At 38.7% G+C, this 14,776-nt stretch overlaps 1 protein-coding gene across 1 annotated transcript in view; it reads right to left on the bottom strand.

Moving 5' to 3' along the window:
* KYNU (kynureninase) overlaps window positions 1-14,776 on the bottom strand; it is a 79,022-nt gene that overhangs the window by 42,103 nt on the left and 22,143 nt on the right. Inside the window, exon 2 of the mRNA XM_063113309.1 lies at window positions 4,512-4,632. Within this exon, the coding sequence (XP_062969379.1) occupies window positions 4,512-4,632 (121 nt within the window). The remainder of the gene's footprint in view (window positions 1-4,511; window positions 4,633-14,776) is intronic.

Here is a 14,776-nt window from a genome sequence, read left to right as displayed (position 1 = left end):
GATGCAACTGTAGCATGTTTTTGCTCCTATGAAAAAGTGTAAACACCATTTATCTAGCAGATTTGATAATGCAGATGACCTAAAATATTGTGGTTCTATCTTAGGAACATAATATCCATTTCTCAACTTATAATGTGTTCTTTAGGACTGATATATCTTTCCCTTCCAGCTGAACTTTACCATTGTGGTTATTAACCCATGTTATTCTCCTTTAAATAATCTAGGCTATTAGTAAATATTTAATATAAAATATAAAACATTCCCCCCAAATTCTTTAAGCTGATTGCCTACCCGTTCTAGCAGACCCACAGGGTCCAAGTATATTGTTGCTTCTTATTGTTACAGCATTTTTGGGCTGACTGATTACCCCAAAAGTTTTCTATTTCAGTATATTGAAATTATCTAAATATTGTTATTTCACACAACAAATACATCCTTCAAAGTAAAGTGTTATTAATCTACTTTAGAAATCCCATTAAGTTGAAAATGAAATTGCAGAGTAACAATAATCAGCATTTCAAAACAAATACAGAGGTAATTGCTCCTAAGGAAACTATTTTCACAGTTTTGCCTTAAATAGTAAGTTTTAGAAGAAATTATTTCAGTCTTGCTATAGTCTGAATGTGTCCCCTCAAAATTCATATGTTGAAACTTAATCACTAATGTGACAGTATTAAGACGTGTGGCCTTTAGGATGTGATTAGGTCATGAGGGCAGAGCCCTCATGAATGGGATTAGCACCTTATAAAAGAGGTGGGAGTAAGATGTTCTCCCCTTCCACCATGTGAGGATATAGCAAGAAGCTCCATCTTGGAAGAAGAGAGTAGCCCTTACCAGACACCAAATCTGCTGGCACCTTGATCTTGGACTTCCCAGTGTCCAGAACTGTGAGAAAATAAGTTCCTGTTCTTTGTAAATTATCCAGTCTCAGGTATTTTGTTGCAGCAGAAGAAATGAACTAAGACAGTGCTGTGGTTTGAATGTCCCTCCAAGCCCATGTTGGAGCTTGACCTCCATTGTACCAGTGTTAAGAGGGTGAGAAATCCAACTATGGTATCTGAAAAGTGGGGCTTTTAAGAGGTGATTGGATCATGAAGACTATGCCCTCGTGAGTGGATTAATCCATTCATAAATTAATGGGTAATGTCTTAATGGGTTATCAGAGAGCAGACTGGTTGGCTTTACAAGGAGAGCAAGTAAACACATAAAAACACTCCTGCCTCTTTTGCCATGTGATAGCCTGTGTAACCTAGGAACTCTGTAGAGAGTTCCTACTAATTAGGCCCTCACCAGATGTGTCTCCTGAACCTTGGAATATCCAGCCTCCAAAACTGTAGGGATAAGGTTTGTTTCTTTACAAATTATACATTTTCAGGTATGACTTTCTGCTAATATAAATAATCAAAGATGTTAGCCATATAAATTACAAGATTGGGCTGCATTATGATCAGAAATGATTTATTCTGCAGATAAGTATGGTAGGCAGTATGTCAGCAATAGGTTGCAACTGTAAAAAAGATGATAGCCATGAACCAAACGGCATTTCCTACTTTTCAGGTCTTGGATGGCCAGAGACTTGATATCTGTACCCCTGAGTGACATCTTGCTTTGTCAAAGCACTCTAATTTTTATGTTACTGTTAAGATGATAAATTTTTAATATTATCTTTCCAACCAAGTGACAAATTTCAATGTGCATTATTTAGTAAATGTGTAGCTCACTTTGACTCGGTCCTTCCCATAATCTTCCTTTGTTCAAGAAGAGAGGGAGGCACTAACCTGACTTGAGTATCAACCAAGTAGTAGGACAGAAGTGGGGTTGAATGAGGTGAAGGGGAACAATGGGATCAGGTAAAACTTAACACAATAATTGGAGGCCCTGGATCTAGAGGCAGTCTGAACACTTTAGGGACGATTTAGTACAGAAACCAAAGCAAAAGTCAGAAAAGAAACTGAATGGACCAACAGCCCACCAAAGTGGCATTAACATTACTTTGACATGAAAATATCTGAACAAAAAGCAGCCACAGAAAGAAACACTATCTAAACTTAAGCAGAACCTCCAAAAAATACAGCTGTCATTGACCCACCCTTAGAGCAAGAATAAGCGTTAGCACCAGTACCAGGAAGTAAAAATTCAGCTGCCATTAATCTCCCTCCTGGGGAGCTTCCAGCCAGGAAGGATACTGTTTATTAGCATTAGGATTTAATACACCCAATAGAACATTCCAAATTTTCCTACTGAAGCCCTAAAACTACCCCCTTTGGTTAAGCCGGTATTAGTTGTTCAGCAAGCCACTCCTTAAAGAGCGCTGCCACCTGTGTGTAAAATAAACTTTTCTCCTGTTATTCTGTCTGTTGTCAATTAAGTGACAGAGCCCTGATCACTTGGACCTAAGTTCTAAGTTGGAGAAGAAAAGTTTTCCTCGCAATAGAAGCTTAGCCGGAAAAGCCAGAAATGAGATTTTAAGCTAAATATTTAGGAGCAAAATAATAATAATAATAATGAAGATGATGATGAGAAAATACTTTTGGGATCAAAGGTAGGGAGTAAGGTAGAAAGAAACAGGAATATAATTGTGCACTTCAAACACCACTGACGTTTGTGGGCAGGCAGGGCCATGACATTGACTAGGTCACCACAGCTTAAAGCAAGAAGACTAAATAAAACAAAGAAAGCAAAAAGCAGTGATAGCATGGGTATCTTTTGCTCAGAAGTCTTCTTTAATTCAATTTACATTGCCTAAAGCATTAAAATGTATCCCCTTTATGAATCATCTAACGAAAATTAGATAAAAAGGTTTAATTAAGACTGAAATTTTCTATCATCACAAGGGAAAATATAAAAGTAAAAGATAAAAACAATAGAAGGACAAGTGTTATGACAGAGGCACTTTCCTGAAATGCAATTTTAAAGTCTTGAAAACAATCAACCAGTCCTTTACTAAAGTAGGATTATCCATAAAGATATGAATAGAACAGCAGTGTAGCATCTTTTTTAAATGCCTAGAGGATAAAAATGCACAGCCTTGCTGAATGAATATCCAAGAGGCAAGGACACTCTAAAGTTCAAATTCATTCAATCTAATTCTCTGCTCTCTCTTACATTATGGCCAAAAATGAATATTAACCATTTTTATTAACTATGACCCTCATTTATTAAATACTAAAACCTGCTAGTGCAAAATGCTCCCAAATGTGATGATATGTATTTTGCAATTTATGCATGAAAGTTATGCAGATAAAGTTATAACAGGCTTAATAAATTATATAAACTTTTGTCATTCTTGCATTAAGTTGTGAATTTATATCCTTAACCACTAAAATTAAGAACTTTTCAGCGTTATCTAATAGTCATGGTAGTAATCATTAGCATGGTCAGTGTAAACTAATCTTTAAAGAACAGGTACTATTCCCAAATAAAAGATCTGTAGCATGAAAATGAAGTAAGGTAGAGAAAATATTCTGAGTTCCTATGATCACTAAATGTCTTTCATTGGAATTCTTACTTCGGTTTCATATTTCTGATATTTTGTTTCCTTACAGACAAAACTTGACTCACCTTCATATCGAATTTTCAGTTTCAAATAGTCAAAAAATATTTAAAAAATACTTTTGGTTATTTTAAATATGTTAAATACTTAAAGATATTTGAATGTTTAGAATTTTAGAAATACAAAGTTTAAAGTTTAAATATTTAAAAAATATTTCTAGTTTCAACTTTCACAACAATTACTGGGGAAGGATAGAAAAGACATGACTAGGTTTTTTTCCTGAAGGGGTTTATAATACAGCTAAGAATATGAAACTAATGAGAACAGATACCTCTAAACTGCTTACCCAAGAGTAATGACATTTGGGGAGGGATAATCAATGTGGGTGAGAAGGTTGGGTTTACAGAGGGTAAGAATTCAAGTAAGGAGAGAGTGTGAAGGGTTTCACAGTCAGAAGAACAAAAGTACAGCAGAAGAGATGGGGGGAAAGGGTCCTGATTTAAGACTCCCTCATGGTCGGAGCAAACCCGCTGAGATAAGCTCAAATGAAGCATCTTTTATCTCAATAAATCCTAGTTTTATTGGGAAGAAAAGTGCCTTCAACTTCATCCAACCTCTGGCCTCCTTAACAAGTTTTATTTTCTTATTTACAAAAGTAAGTATTGATAGTTTAGTCAAGAACTAATCATGAAAAAACTAAAATTCTAAATATTAACTCTTTTGTTGGTCATTAAAGAAATAAAATCACTACACATGATTTAGATGTGTCAACACAGGCGAGTGACTTACATAAGTTTTACTCTTGTGTCTGCCACTAACTTGTCATGTGACCATATTCTGAATTTTAGTTATTTCATCAGTAATATCAGAGTATTGAACAACACGATCCCTAGGGTTTCTGTCTACCCCAGAGTAGTAGGGTTCTATTATATATCTTTTCAAGTATTAGACCACCTAGTGTGATTTTTACAACTCTTGTATGAGATATAGAATAGTAGCTTTTAAAACAAATACTTACATTTTGGCCCACTTATCTAGTTCTTCTTCAATATATTGTTTAACCATTTTTGGTTGAAGGCCAAGAGAATTTCCCAAGAAATAGATGGCATTTTCATTTTTATTCACTAAAGATAGATCGACTGAAACAGAAGAAAATGTAAAAAAGGCTTATTCAATTAATTAGCATTCTTCCATTTCACATTGTTAATCCAGTGTCAACAATTAATATAATTAACTTCAAGAAAGACAATAAATAACTCAAAATTACTCCCAAGGATAACATCAGTTTCTCTGAAAAATAATTAACCTTTGCATGTATATTTAAAAAAATAATTTAAACCTATAGAGGCTATTGTAAAGATCTCTCATATTTATTGTACTCCATGAGGAAATGTAAATTAGCAACTAGTTCCAATCATAAATGTCCAAAGGCAATAGAAAAGTGTTAAAAACAGATTTTTTTTATAGGACATTGACCTGTCTAATCGTATTACCAGAATTTAGGCAAGTACTAACCCCCTGCATTGATTGGTGTTATAGATACGGCAAATTTTAAAAATCAAAATGATTATTTACATTAGTAAAGTAGTAGATATATTGGATTTATATATTTTTATTCTTTATCTATACACATATATGTTTAGTATTAATACATATATAGGCAAAGATTGTTCTCTGTATCTACTTCTTATTCAAATAAATCAGAACTTTAGTGATTCGTCTATCTTACAATTCTCCCCTGACTGCAAAGAAACCAATCCATGTGCTTAAAATATAGTCCAGAAATGCACAAGTTTACAATCACATTTGTAAACTACTGAGTTTTCTCTTAATTCTATGAGAAAAACAAACAAACAAAAAAACAATTAAAAAAAAACTAAGCTGCCTACTGGTATTTCATTGGAATCATTTGGTACTATAGTTATCTCTACTTCAGGCTACTTAATTAAACCATTAAAGACTTTTTAAAGCCATACCATATATTTCAACCTGATCGCTTTTATAGATACTGTGCCTCTTTTTTGTTGGCATCTTTTAAACCTGATGCAGTAAAAGAGGTATAAATATTGTTCACACATTTAAATTGGATTCATTAAGTTTTCTGTTGACCTACAGAACAAATATCAAAGAATTTTATTTATAATTTAGAGCTTTTAATTAGTGTACCATGACTCAAATTTTAATTTAGCATTCAAATAAGTACAGTTGGAAGGCTAAACGTGTTCTCTGTGTGTCTGCCCATCAGTGATCCATCCATCCAAATCACTGTTCCCATTGACTTGTCTTGTTCTTTCATTGCTGATGCTTTTACTGACGAACAGGTAAGTGGGCTGTCTCTTATTTAGAAAATCATTTTTAAAGTGTGCTCAACATGAAAGAAAAGCAGGACTGCAGACCAAATTACTTTGTCCCATGCCAGCCAAAGTATGTTTCCCAGTTTCCATTCACTATGTTTCTTTTTCTTGGTCAGGTTGTTTATCTCATTCACATCAAATAGCACCATATGAGCATACACTAACATCATACAATGTGGAGGATAGAGGGTATTTTGCAAAGACCCAAAAGAATGAAAAACTAACTCACTATTCTCCACCCCAGTCCCATCTGATCTGTACCTAATAAACAAGCTTCACTTTCAGCCTTTGATTCCTAGATTCCTAGGCTTCTCTTGTGCCAGGGGAATGATGAACAAGTTTGTAAAAAGCTGATGCTCTTGACAGTGTAGGATGCTAACAAAGAACAAGGATAAAGCTTTCAAGGGGTGAAGGAAAATTACGTGAACAAATTTGATAGAAAAGTGCCTTCCATAGATTGAGGAAGTGGCAGAAGATACTTCCCACAAGTGGCTCCATTGAAGACACCAGACATGGCTGAAGGGGCTTCACATGGGCATGTTTGGGGAATGGGTAAGAGATTGGTGGGAGGAAGAGTCTGCTGCCAATAAAACCACCTAAAGTTAAATGGCCATAGAACTAGGGCCAAGTGCAAGCAAGAGACTTCTTTATGGACTCACAGACTCCTTCCCACAGCTTGTGGAGCCCTAGGAAAAAGGATGGGAAATCCCAAAATGAAGGACCAAGGTTTTCTATCAAATCTGGTAAGTGTCCCATTTGATTCTATGTTTTAAAAATGAAACATATCCATTATTGTAATCTGACCATTAAGAGGACATTAATGAGAATATCTTTTTAATTGCACCAAATAAACGTCCTCTTCATCATAGTGACCTCTCTTCCTCTTAATTCTAATAATCAACTGGAGCCTTAGCTTATTTTTACAGTTGAGTTCTATAGAATAAATCATGAATATGTTTTACTTTATGTTTCTCACACCACTGCTCTTCCAACAAGTTTCACTTAAGGCCTGTTCTTCTACCTGGGTATTTCCTGCTGGTCCCGCTTCTTGTAGGTAGCATAGATTCATTTTTTTCTCTCTGTCTCTCTCTGTCTCTATCTCTCTTTCTCTTTCATAGCATTGCCAAAATGGCCTGTTTTCTTAGAGAAAAGAGACCATGAAGTTAGGAATGTGAGAAGGATAGTTGAGATCTGAGGACAGGAAAAAACAACCTTCTATCTTCATATACAGCCTACTGTACAAGACCCTTCCCCTTCAATAACTATGAGAAATGGTATCCATGATAGCTTTGGAGGGTGCAGAGGAGATACAGAGCTCAAGTGACAGCAGTTTGAGGATGTTGAGAGGGGCCTCAGACAGCAGCTATATAAAGAATACATCATGCACATTGATGTTTATGATCATGTGGATTAAAATTGTTCTCCCTTTCCCCCCTTCTCTCTTTTCTACTCCTTGCTGTATGCTGCAACCCAGCTATGCTTGCCATGTTCCACATGAGGGGGAAGAGGAGAAGGCTGAACACAGCATTCCCACATTGTGATCAGACCTACATCTATCACCTTCTGAATATTCTATGTGTTCCCTGAGTGCCTGGGGGTGGTTTCACATTTGTGTCAGGTGCATCCCCTTGGTTAGAAAAAATCATTGTTTTCTGGACTTCAGGGTCATCCATGACTCACTGTTTCCCGTCCTCAAGGTTGTCATGTTTTTATTGACTTTCACTTCAATCATTACTGATAGTCATCTGTTGCTTCCTTACAGCTAGAGTCCAAGTCTAGAGTCTTCTAATATACATTCATGTCCATAGCATGTCTACCATGCCTTCTATGTACAGCCCTTGAGAATGTGTGGGCTCTAGGTGCATACATACTTCCTAGCCCTTCAGTGCCAGCTGCCTGATTCTTGCACGGTGTGACATCTTGTGCATCTTATTGTTTAATATTTCATGTTTATGGACTTGAGAAAGCCCCCTTTCCAATAAATTGTATTTCTTCTTTTCTTCCAAACCCAAGTCAGGATTGACATACACCAATCATTCTTGTTCCTCAGGATATTTTCTGTCTGCTGACAATGTTTGTAGCATATTGAGAATTTGGTGTTCTGCCAAAATATTTATTGCAGAAGTGATAGCATTGTCATATTTCTTTTCGCTGAGGTATGAGTTGCCAAATAGGGTGTAAGATTTTATAATTTTTCAATGGTCCTCTTGGTTTTCTGTGTCACTTCAATGGCCTTTTCACAAAGGTCATAAAGCTTAATATAATCTCCCCTTTCAAAGTAAAACTTCCGATTGGTGAACACATACCATTTTAATGGGTCTGAAAATTTGGGGTAAGTCATGATGCCTCAAGACTGTCATTAGCTCTCCCTGTAGGTATCATTTTCCAACTCTTTCTTTTCCCTTTGCTTCTTCTCTGGAAGGTCTTCCTCCATTAGATTAGGCTCTATCTTATTTTTTGGAGGACGAGGTGAATAAGGTGTGTCAATTTCTCTCTCTTTATAGATACTATTCAGATCTATTCTGACAAAACACTGAGAGGGGCCTGATCTGGGGATCCTGTGGTTTCATATCCAGATCAGACCACTTGCTACATTTGCTCTATTAATTCCCAGCAGGTGGGAATTCCCAGCAGTATTCTCATTCTAAGGCAGAGCAAAGCAAATTTTTCTGTAAAGAGCCAAGAATAAATATTTTAGGCTCTGTGGATCATATGGTCTCTTTTGCAGTGCCTAATTTTTGTCATTGTATAATGGAAAAAGCTACAGATAATACATAAACAAATAAATGTAGCAACAATCACATAGAACTTTATTACACACAACAAAAGAGTTTATTGAGCCTTGTCCAAGGGTCACTTTACAAATTCTGGCACAGATTGGTTTTGTTTAAAAAGTTCATGAATTTCCTCCATCAGCCAAGTCTCCACATTCTGTAAACCCTTCTTGAGCTGGCAATACGTGCTTCATGTCACAAGCCTTCTGATTTAGTTTGCTAGAGCTTTCATGACAAAGTTCCATAAACTGGGTGGCTTACACAAATTTATTGTCTCATAGCTCTGGAGGCTACAAGTCGAAAATCAAGTTGTTGGCAGGGTGGGTTCCTCTGAGAGTTGTGAGGAAAGTATCTGTTCTAGGCCTCTCTCCTTGGCTTATGGATGGCCATCTTCATGTGCACATAGTGTTCTACCTATATACCTGTCTGTCTTCAGGTATCCCCTTTTTATAAGAACACCATGTCATATTGGATGAAGACCCAATCTAATGACTTCATTTTAACTTGGTTATTTTTATAATGATTCTATCTCCAAATAAAGCCACATTCTGAGGTATAGGGGGTTAGGACTTTAACACATATACATTTTTAGGGGACATAATTCAACACATAGCATAGAGGTTGCCAACCTCTATGGCAACCAGACGATCAGTTTCATTTTACTTCTTAAATATAAGTCAAAATTTCAACATCACTTCAGATTCAAAGCTTCTCCCCATCCTCAGCTCATGCTTTAATTAACTTCAGAAAACTGCAGTTTACATTCTATTAGGCCAGCATTACCCTTGTACTAAAACTGGAAAAAGACACAACAGTAAAAGAGAACACAGACCAATTTCCCTAATGAATATAGATGTGAAAATCCTCAACAAGATACTAGTGAACCAAATCCAACAACATAACAAAAAGAACATTCACCATGATTAAGTGAGATTCATCCCAGGGATGAAAGGATGATTCAGCATACCACAAATCAATAAATGTGATACATCACATCAACAGAATGAAGGGAAAAACGGATATGATAATTTCAATAGCTGCAGAAAAGCATTTGATAAAATGTAACATCCCATTGTGATAAAAACCCTTAACAAATCACATATAGAGGAAATGAACCTCAACACAATAAAGGCCTTATTTGACAAACCCACAGCTAATATCATACTGAATGGACAAAAATTGAAGACTTTTTTTTATCAGATCTGAAATGAGACAAAAAATGCCCACGTTCCCCACTGATTCAACATAGTACTGGAAGTTCTAGCCAGTACAATAGGGCTAGAGAAAGCAATAAAGCACATCCAAATCAGAAAGGAGGAAGTGAAATTATTTCTGTTTGCAGATGGCATGATCATAAAAATAGTGTAGTGAACTGAATTATGTCCCCCAAAACTCACTGAAGCTTGAGTTGTGTCCCCCAAGTTTATGTATTAGAAACTTAGCCCCCACTGTGACTGTTAAGAGGGTGGGAAATCCTATTATGGTCATTGTTAGGTGGAGCCTTAACCAGGTGATTGGATTGTAGGACAGTGCAGTAGAGAATGGATTAAAAATGGTGGTCAGGGGTGTGGTTCTGAGGGGTTTAAAAGAAGAGAAGAGTCTCTCCCTGCTCTCTCTGCTTCCACCATCTTGCAGTGTGAGACCCCTGGGTCACTGTCACCATCACTGGATGGACTGTGGACTTCCCAGCCTCAGAAACTGTAAGCAATAAATTTCATTTTTCTTTATAAAATATCTAGTTCCATGTATTTTGTTATAAGCAACAAAAACAGACTAATAAAAATAGAAACCCTAAAGACTCCACCAAAGATTTACTAGAACTAGTAAATAAATTCAGTCAAGTGGCAGATCAACACACAAAAATCAATAGCATTCCTATATGCCGATAACAAAATATCTGAAGAAGAAATCAAGAGCTTAATCCCATTCACAATAGCTACCAAAAAAGTGAAATACCTAAGAGTACATTTTACCAAAGAGGTAAAAGGCCTCTACAATGAAAACTATAAAACATTGAAAGAAATTGAGTAACGTATAAATGAATGAAAAGCTATTCTGCTCATGAGTTGAAAAAATTAATATCATCAAAAATTAATATCATCAAAAGTCCATATTACCCAAAGCAATCTACAGATTGAGTGCAATCCCTTTCAAAATACCAATGATATTCTTCACAGAAATATAAAACATGATCTTAAAAATTGTATGAAATCATAAAAGACCCCAAATATAGCCAAGTAATCTTAAGCAAAAAAAAAAAAAAAAAACCAAGTAGGAGGCATAAGCACTACCTGACTTCAAAATATACTATAAAGCTATAGTATATTTTACTGTACACTATACAAAACAGTGTGGTACTGGCATAAAAACAGACAAATTGATCAAAGGAACAGTATAGAGAGCCCAGAAATAAACCCATGTATCTACAGCTGCTGATTTTTGACAAAGGTACTAAAAATTTACACTGGGGAAAGGACAACCTCTTCAATAACGGTGCTGGGAAAACTGGATACTCATATGCAAAAGACTGAAACTAGACCCTTATCTCTCAACATACACAAAAATCAACTCAAAATTGATTGAAGATCTAAATTTAAGACCTGAAACTATGAAACTACTACAAGAAAACATAGGGGAAACACGACACAAACTGGGAATGGGTAGTGCTTTTTTGAACAATCCTACAAAGGCAGAGGCAACTAAAGCAAAAATAGACTAATAGACAAATGCACAGCAAAGGACACAATCAACAAAGTGAAGAGATAACCTACAGAATGGGAGAAAGTATTACCAAACTACACATCAGACAAAGGCTAATATCCAGATATGTATGGACAAAAACTAAATAACCCAATTTAAAAATGGGCAAAGGACCTGAATAGACATTTCTCAAAAGAAGACATAAAAATGAGCAACAGACACATGAAAAAAATACTCAATATCACTAATCATCAGGGAAATGCAAATTAAAACTACAATGAGATATTATCTCACTCAAATTAGAATGGCTATTATCAAAAGAGATGGAAAATAACAATTGATGGCAAAGATGCGGAGGAAAGAAAACTCTCCTACATTATTGGTGGGAATGCAAATTGGTACAGCCACTGTGGAAACAGTATGGAGTCTCCTCAGAGAACTAAAAATTGAACTACCTTATGAGCCAGCTATCCCACTACTGGGTATATAACCAAAGGAAGCAAAATCAATATATGAAAGAGACACTTGCACTCCCATGCTCATTGCAACACTATTCACAACAGCCAAGATGTCAGGCTTTAAAAACTAACACCACCTTAAGTGATATTGCAAGCGGCGCCATTATGGGCCCACAAGGGCGTATTAATGTGGCAGCCTAAGATGGCGCCGGGAGGAAGTAGGGTGGGGGTGTCTGCGGGAACCTTGCTTTAGCCCTTATTGGCCAAATACGCGCTTCCGCACTCGAGGTTGCAATAGCTAGGCATTGAGACAGGATGCATGCTCTGTTGACTTTTAGGCTGATAAGATTATGTAAAAAACCTCCCTTCCCTGTTTGCCTTTAAAAGCAAGTGCTTGTGTCCTAATAAACGGAACTGCTCGACAGAACCCCTGCTGCGTCTGAGTGTCCTTTAACCGGGCTGTTTTGGGGCCGGCAGTGTGCTCACCTCTCTTCATGGCTCTCTTTCCCCATCTCCTTCCAAAGGGGACAGGAGGGAAAGGGGAATCCTGGGCCGTACAGGTTGGCCGGCGGTGGACCCACCAGAGTGGTGCCCCGTGTGAGGCATTTTTAAAACTTGTGGGTGAAAGGCGAGCAAGTGAGGCCCCCGGCCTCTCGGTCCTGAAAGAAGGTCGAGGAAGGGTGATCATCCAGCAGAGTGGCCCCCGCAACCGCGGTAGTCGCCGCGAAGTAATCTGCCTGCGTGTCAGGGTGAGTACCATAACAGGGGGAAGTCCCTGCACTTCTCTGCCCTGTTGTTCCCTTTGTACCTTCCTCACAGGGCAACACTGGAGGCGTGTGTAGAAAGAGTGACGAGACAGCTTGCAAGGCTCTAAAGTACATGGTAAAAAGCAGAGGCCTAGAAATATCTGACTCCACGGCCACCAATGCCTGGCGTCATGTGGTGCAGGTAGCCCCTTGGGCACCTTTGTCCAACTTGTTCTCATCTGAGACTTGGGACCAGGTTCAGACCCTGGCCAGAAAGAACGAGATTAATCATGGGCTAGACACCCCCTTAGGGTTCTACCCAACCATCTCTGCCCTAAAGCTTTGCTTCCATCCCGAGCATCAGGAAGGGGCAAAAAGGGATTGGGCGCAGTTCGATGAGGAGAGAAAAAAGGAAACAAAGCTGCCAATGCAAGGCCCTGAGCAAAGTTTAGCCGAAGGAGAGAAAGCAGCACCTGAAGAAGTGGAGGAGGCTAGTCCACCTTTAAAAACATCCTCAGCAGAGCCGCAGGTTTTTCCTGTCATGGCTCGCTGGGAACCCCCAGCTGTCCGCAGCCCATGGGGAGAAGCGGCCCCTCAGGCCTATCTGGTCAACGTTGTAAAAGAACTAAAAAAAAGCTGTTGCCGAGGCCAGGACTTTATCCTCAGCCTTGCAGGCTCAGACACAAAACTTAACTGGAGCCTTCAAGGCGTTTACCGCCCTGACCTCTCAGGAAACAATGCTTCCTCACCCTTCAAGGGACAATGTTTTGGTTGCAGAAAACAAGGTCATTTTAAAAGCCAATGTCCCAAGGCTAAAGGCAAAAAACCCCCATGCACCACATCACAGGCGGCCCCCGCTACTCATTTTCACCCCTGTGATGGGTCGGCACAATACAAAGAGCTGCTCGCTATACTCCTTGCCCTGCAAAAGGTGCCAGACTCCATTAACCTTTTTACAGACAGCTTATATGTGGCCAATCTTCTCCCTGGCCTCCGGGAGCCCACATTCACTTAGATTGTAATCCCATCTCTTCCCTTATGATACAAGTAAGGAGTACCTTGCAAGGCCGCAATAACCCTATTTTTGTTCAACACCTTCGGGGTCATCAAGGGATGCCAGGATTTCTAGCCACTGGAAATGCCTAGGCAGACACTCTTGCCTCTCAGGGCCCTAAAATATATACAATAGATAGTGCCAGCCAACTGCACACTTTACTACATGCCAGGTTTCCAAATATACCTATTTCACAGCTAAAAAGGATTATACACACATGCAAGTCATGCCTTCCTTATCTGCAAGTACCCCCCTTACAACCGCCAGGGGCCAATCCTAGGGGACTCAAGCCTAATGTGCTCTGGCAAACTGATGTAACTCACTTCCCACCTTTTGGGAAACTCAAATATGTTTTTGTGTCCGTTGACACCTATTCACACATGTGTTGGGCCCCAGCACACGCAGGTGAAGCTGCCAAGCATGCAAAAAATCACCTGCTGCAGTGTTTTGCCACCTTAGGGCTGCCAGCACAAATTAAAACAGATAATGGGCCTTGTTTTTCTAGCAAAGCCTTACAAGAATTCTTAATACAATGGAACATTAAACATACTACAGGAATTCCCTATAACCCCCAAGGACAAGCCATTGTTGAACAGCATCACCAATGCCTAAAAAATCAATTATTAAAACAAAAAGGGGGAGTCACCAGCCCTCATCAGCAGTTGGGACAGGCACTCCTAACTTTAAACATCCTAAATTTTTCCAAAAATGAACCCCTGTCTGCCTTCCAGAAACACTGGTCAGCTCAACCACCACGCCCGGAAGTCCAAGTGTGGTGGAAAGACCCCTTAACAGGCCAGTGGAGGGGCCCTGACCCGTTGCTAACTATGGGTCGAGGGTTTGGTTGTGTCTTCCCCCTCAGTGAGTCAACCCCTATATGGGTCCCAGCCAAAAATCTTAAGTTCTTGCCAGACACCCAGGGTACTGAGGACCCTGAGGAGTTTATTGTTTGTATGTTTCAGACTGCATTATGAACCCTTTGTGGATGCTCCAAGTGGCCGCCCTCCTCGGGTCAACAAGGACAAGGGCCTCTGCCACCGGGGGAGCTCCCCAGGAGCCAGCCAACCAAACCTGGGAGGTCATACAAGCCACATGGAGGTGTCTGTATCACATTTAAAAAAATCACTAACATCACTTTTTGAAGCTGTTTTACAGAATCGACGTGGACTAGACCTGTTGTTCTTACAGCAAGGAGGA

This window comes from Cynocephalus volans, chromosome 1 (assembly GCF_027409185.1).
Source record: "Cynocephalus volans isolate mCynVol1 chromosome 1, mCynVol1.pri, whole genome shotgun sequence".
In the NCBI taxonomy this organism is placed as follows: domain Eukaryota; kingdom Metazoa; phylum Chordata; class Mammalia; order Dermoptera; family Cynocephalidae; genus Cynocephalus; species Cynocephalus volans.
The sequence above is the reverse complement of the archived record's forward strand: the minus strand, read 5'-3'. Positions and strand labels throughout refer to the sequence as shown.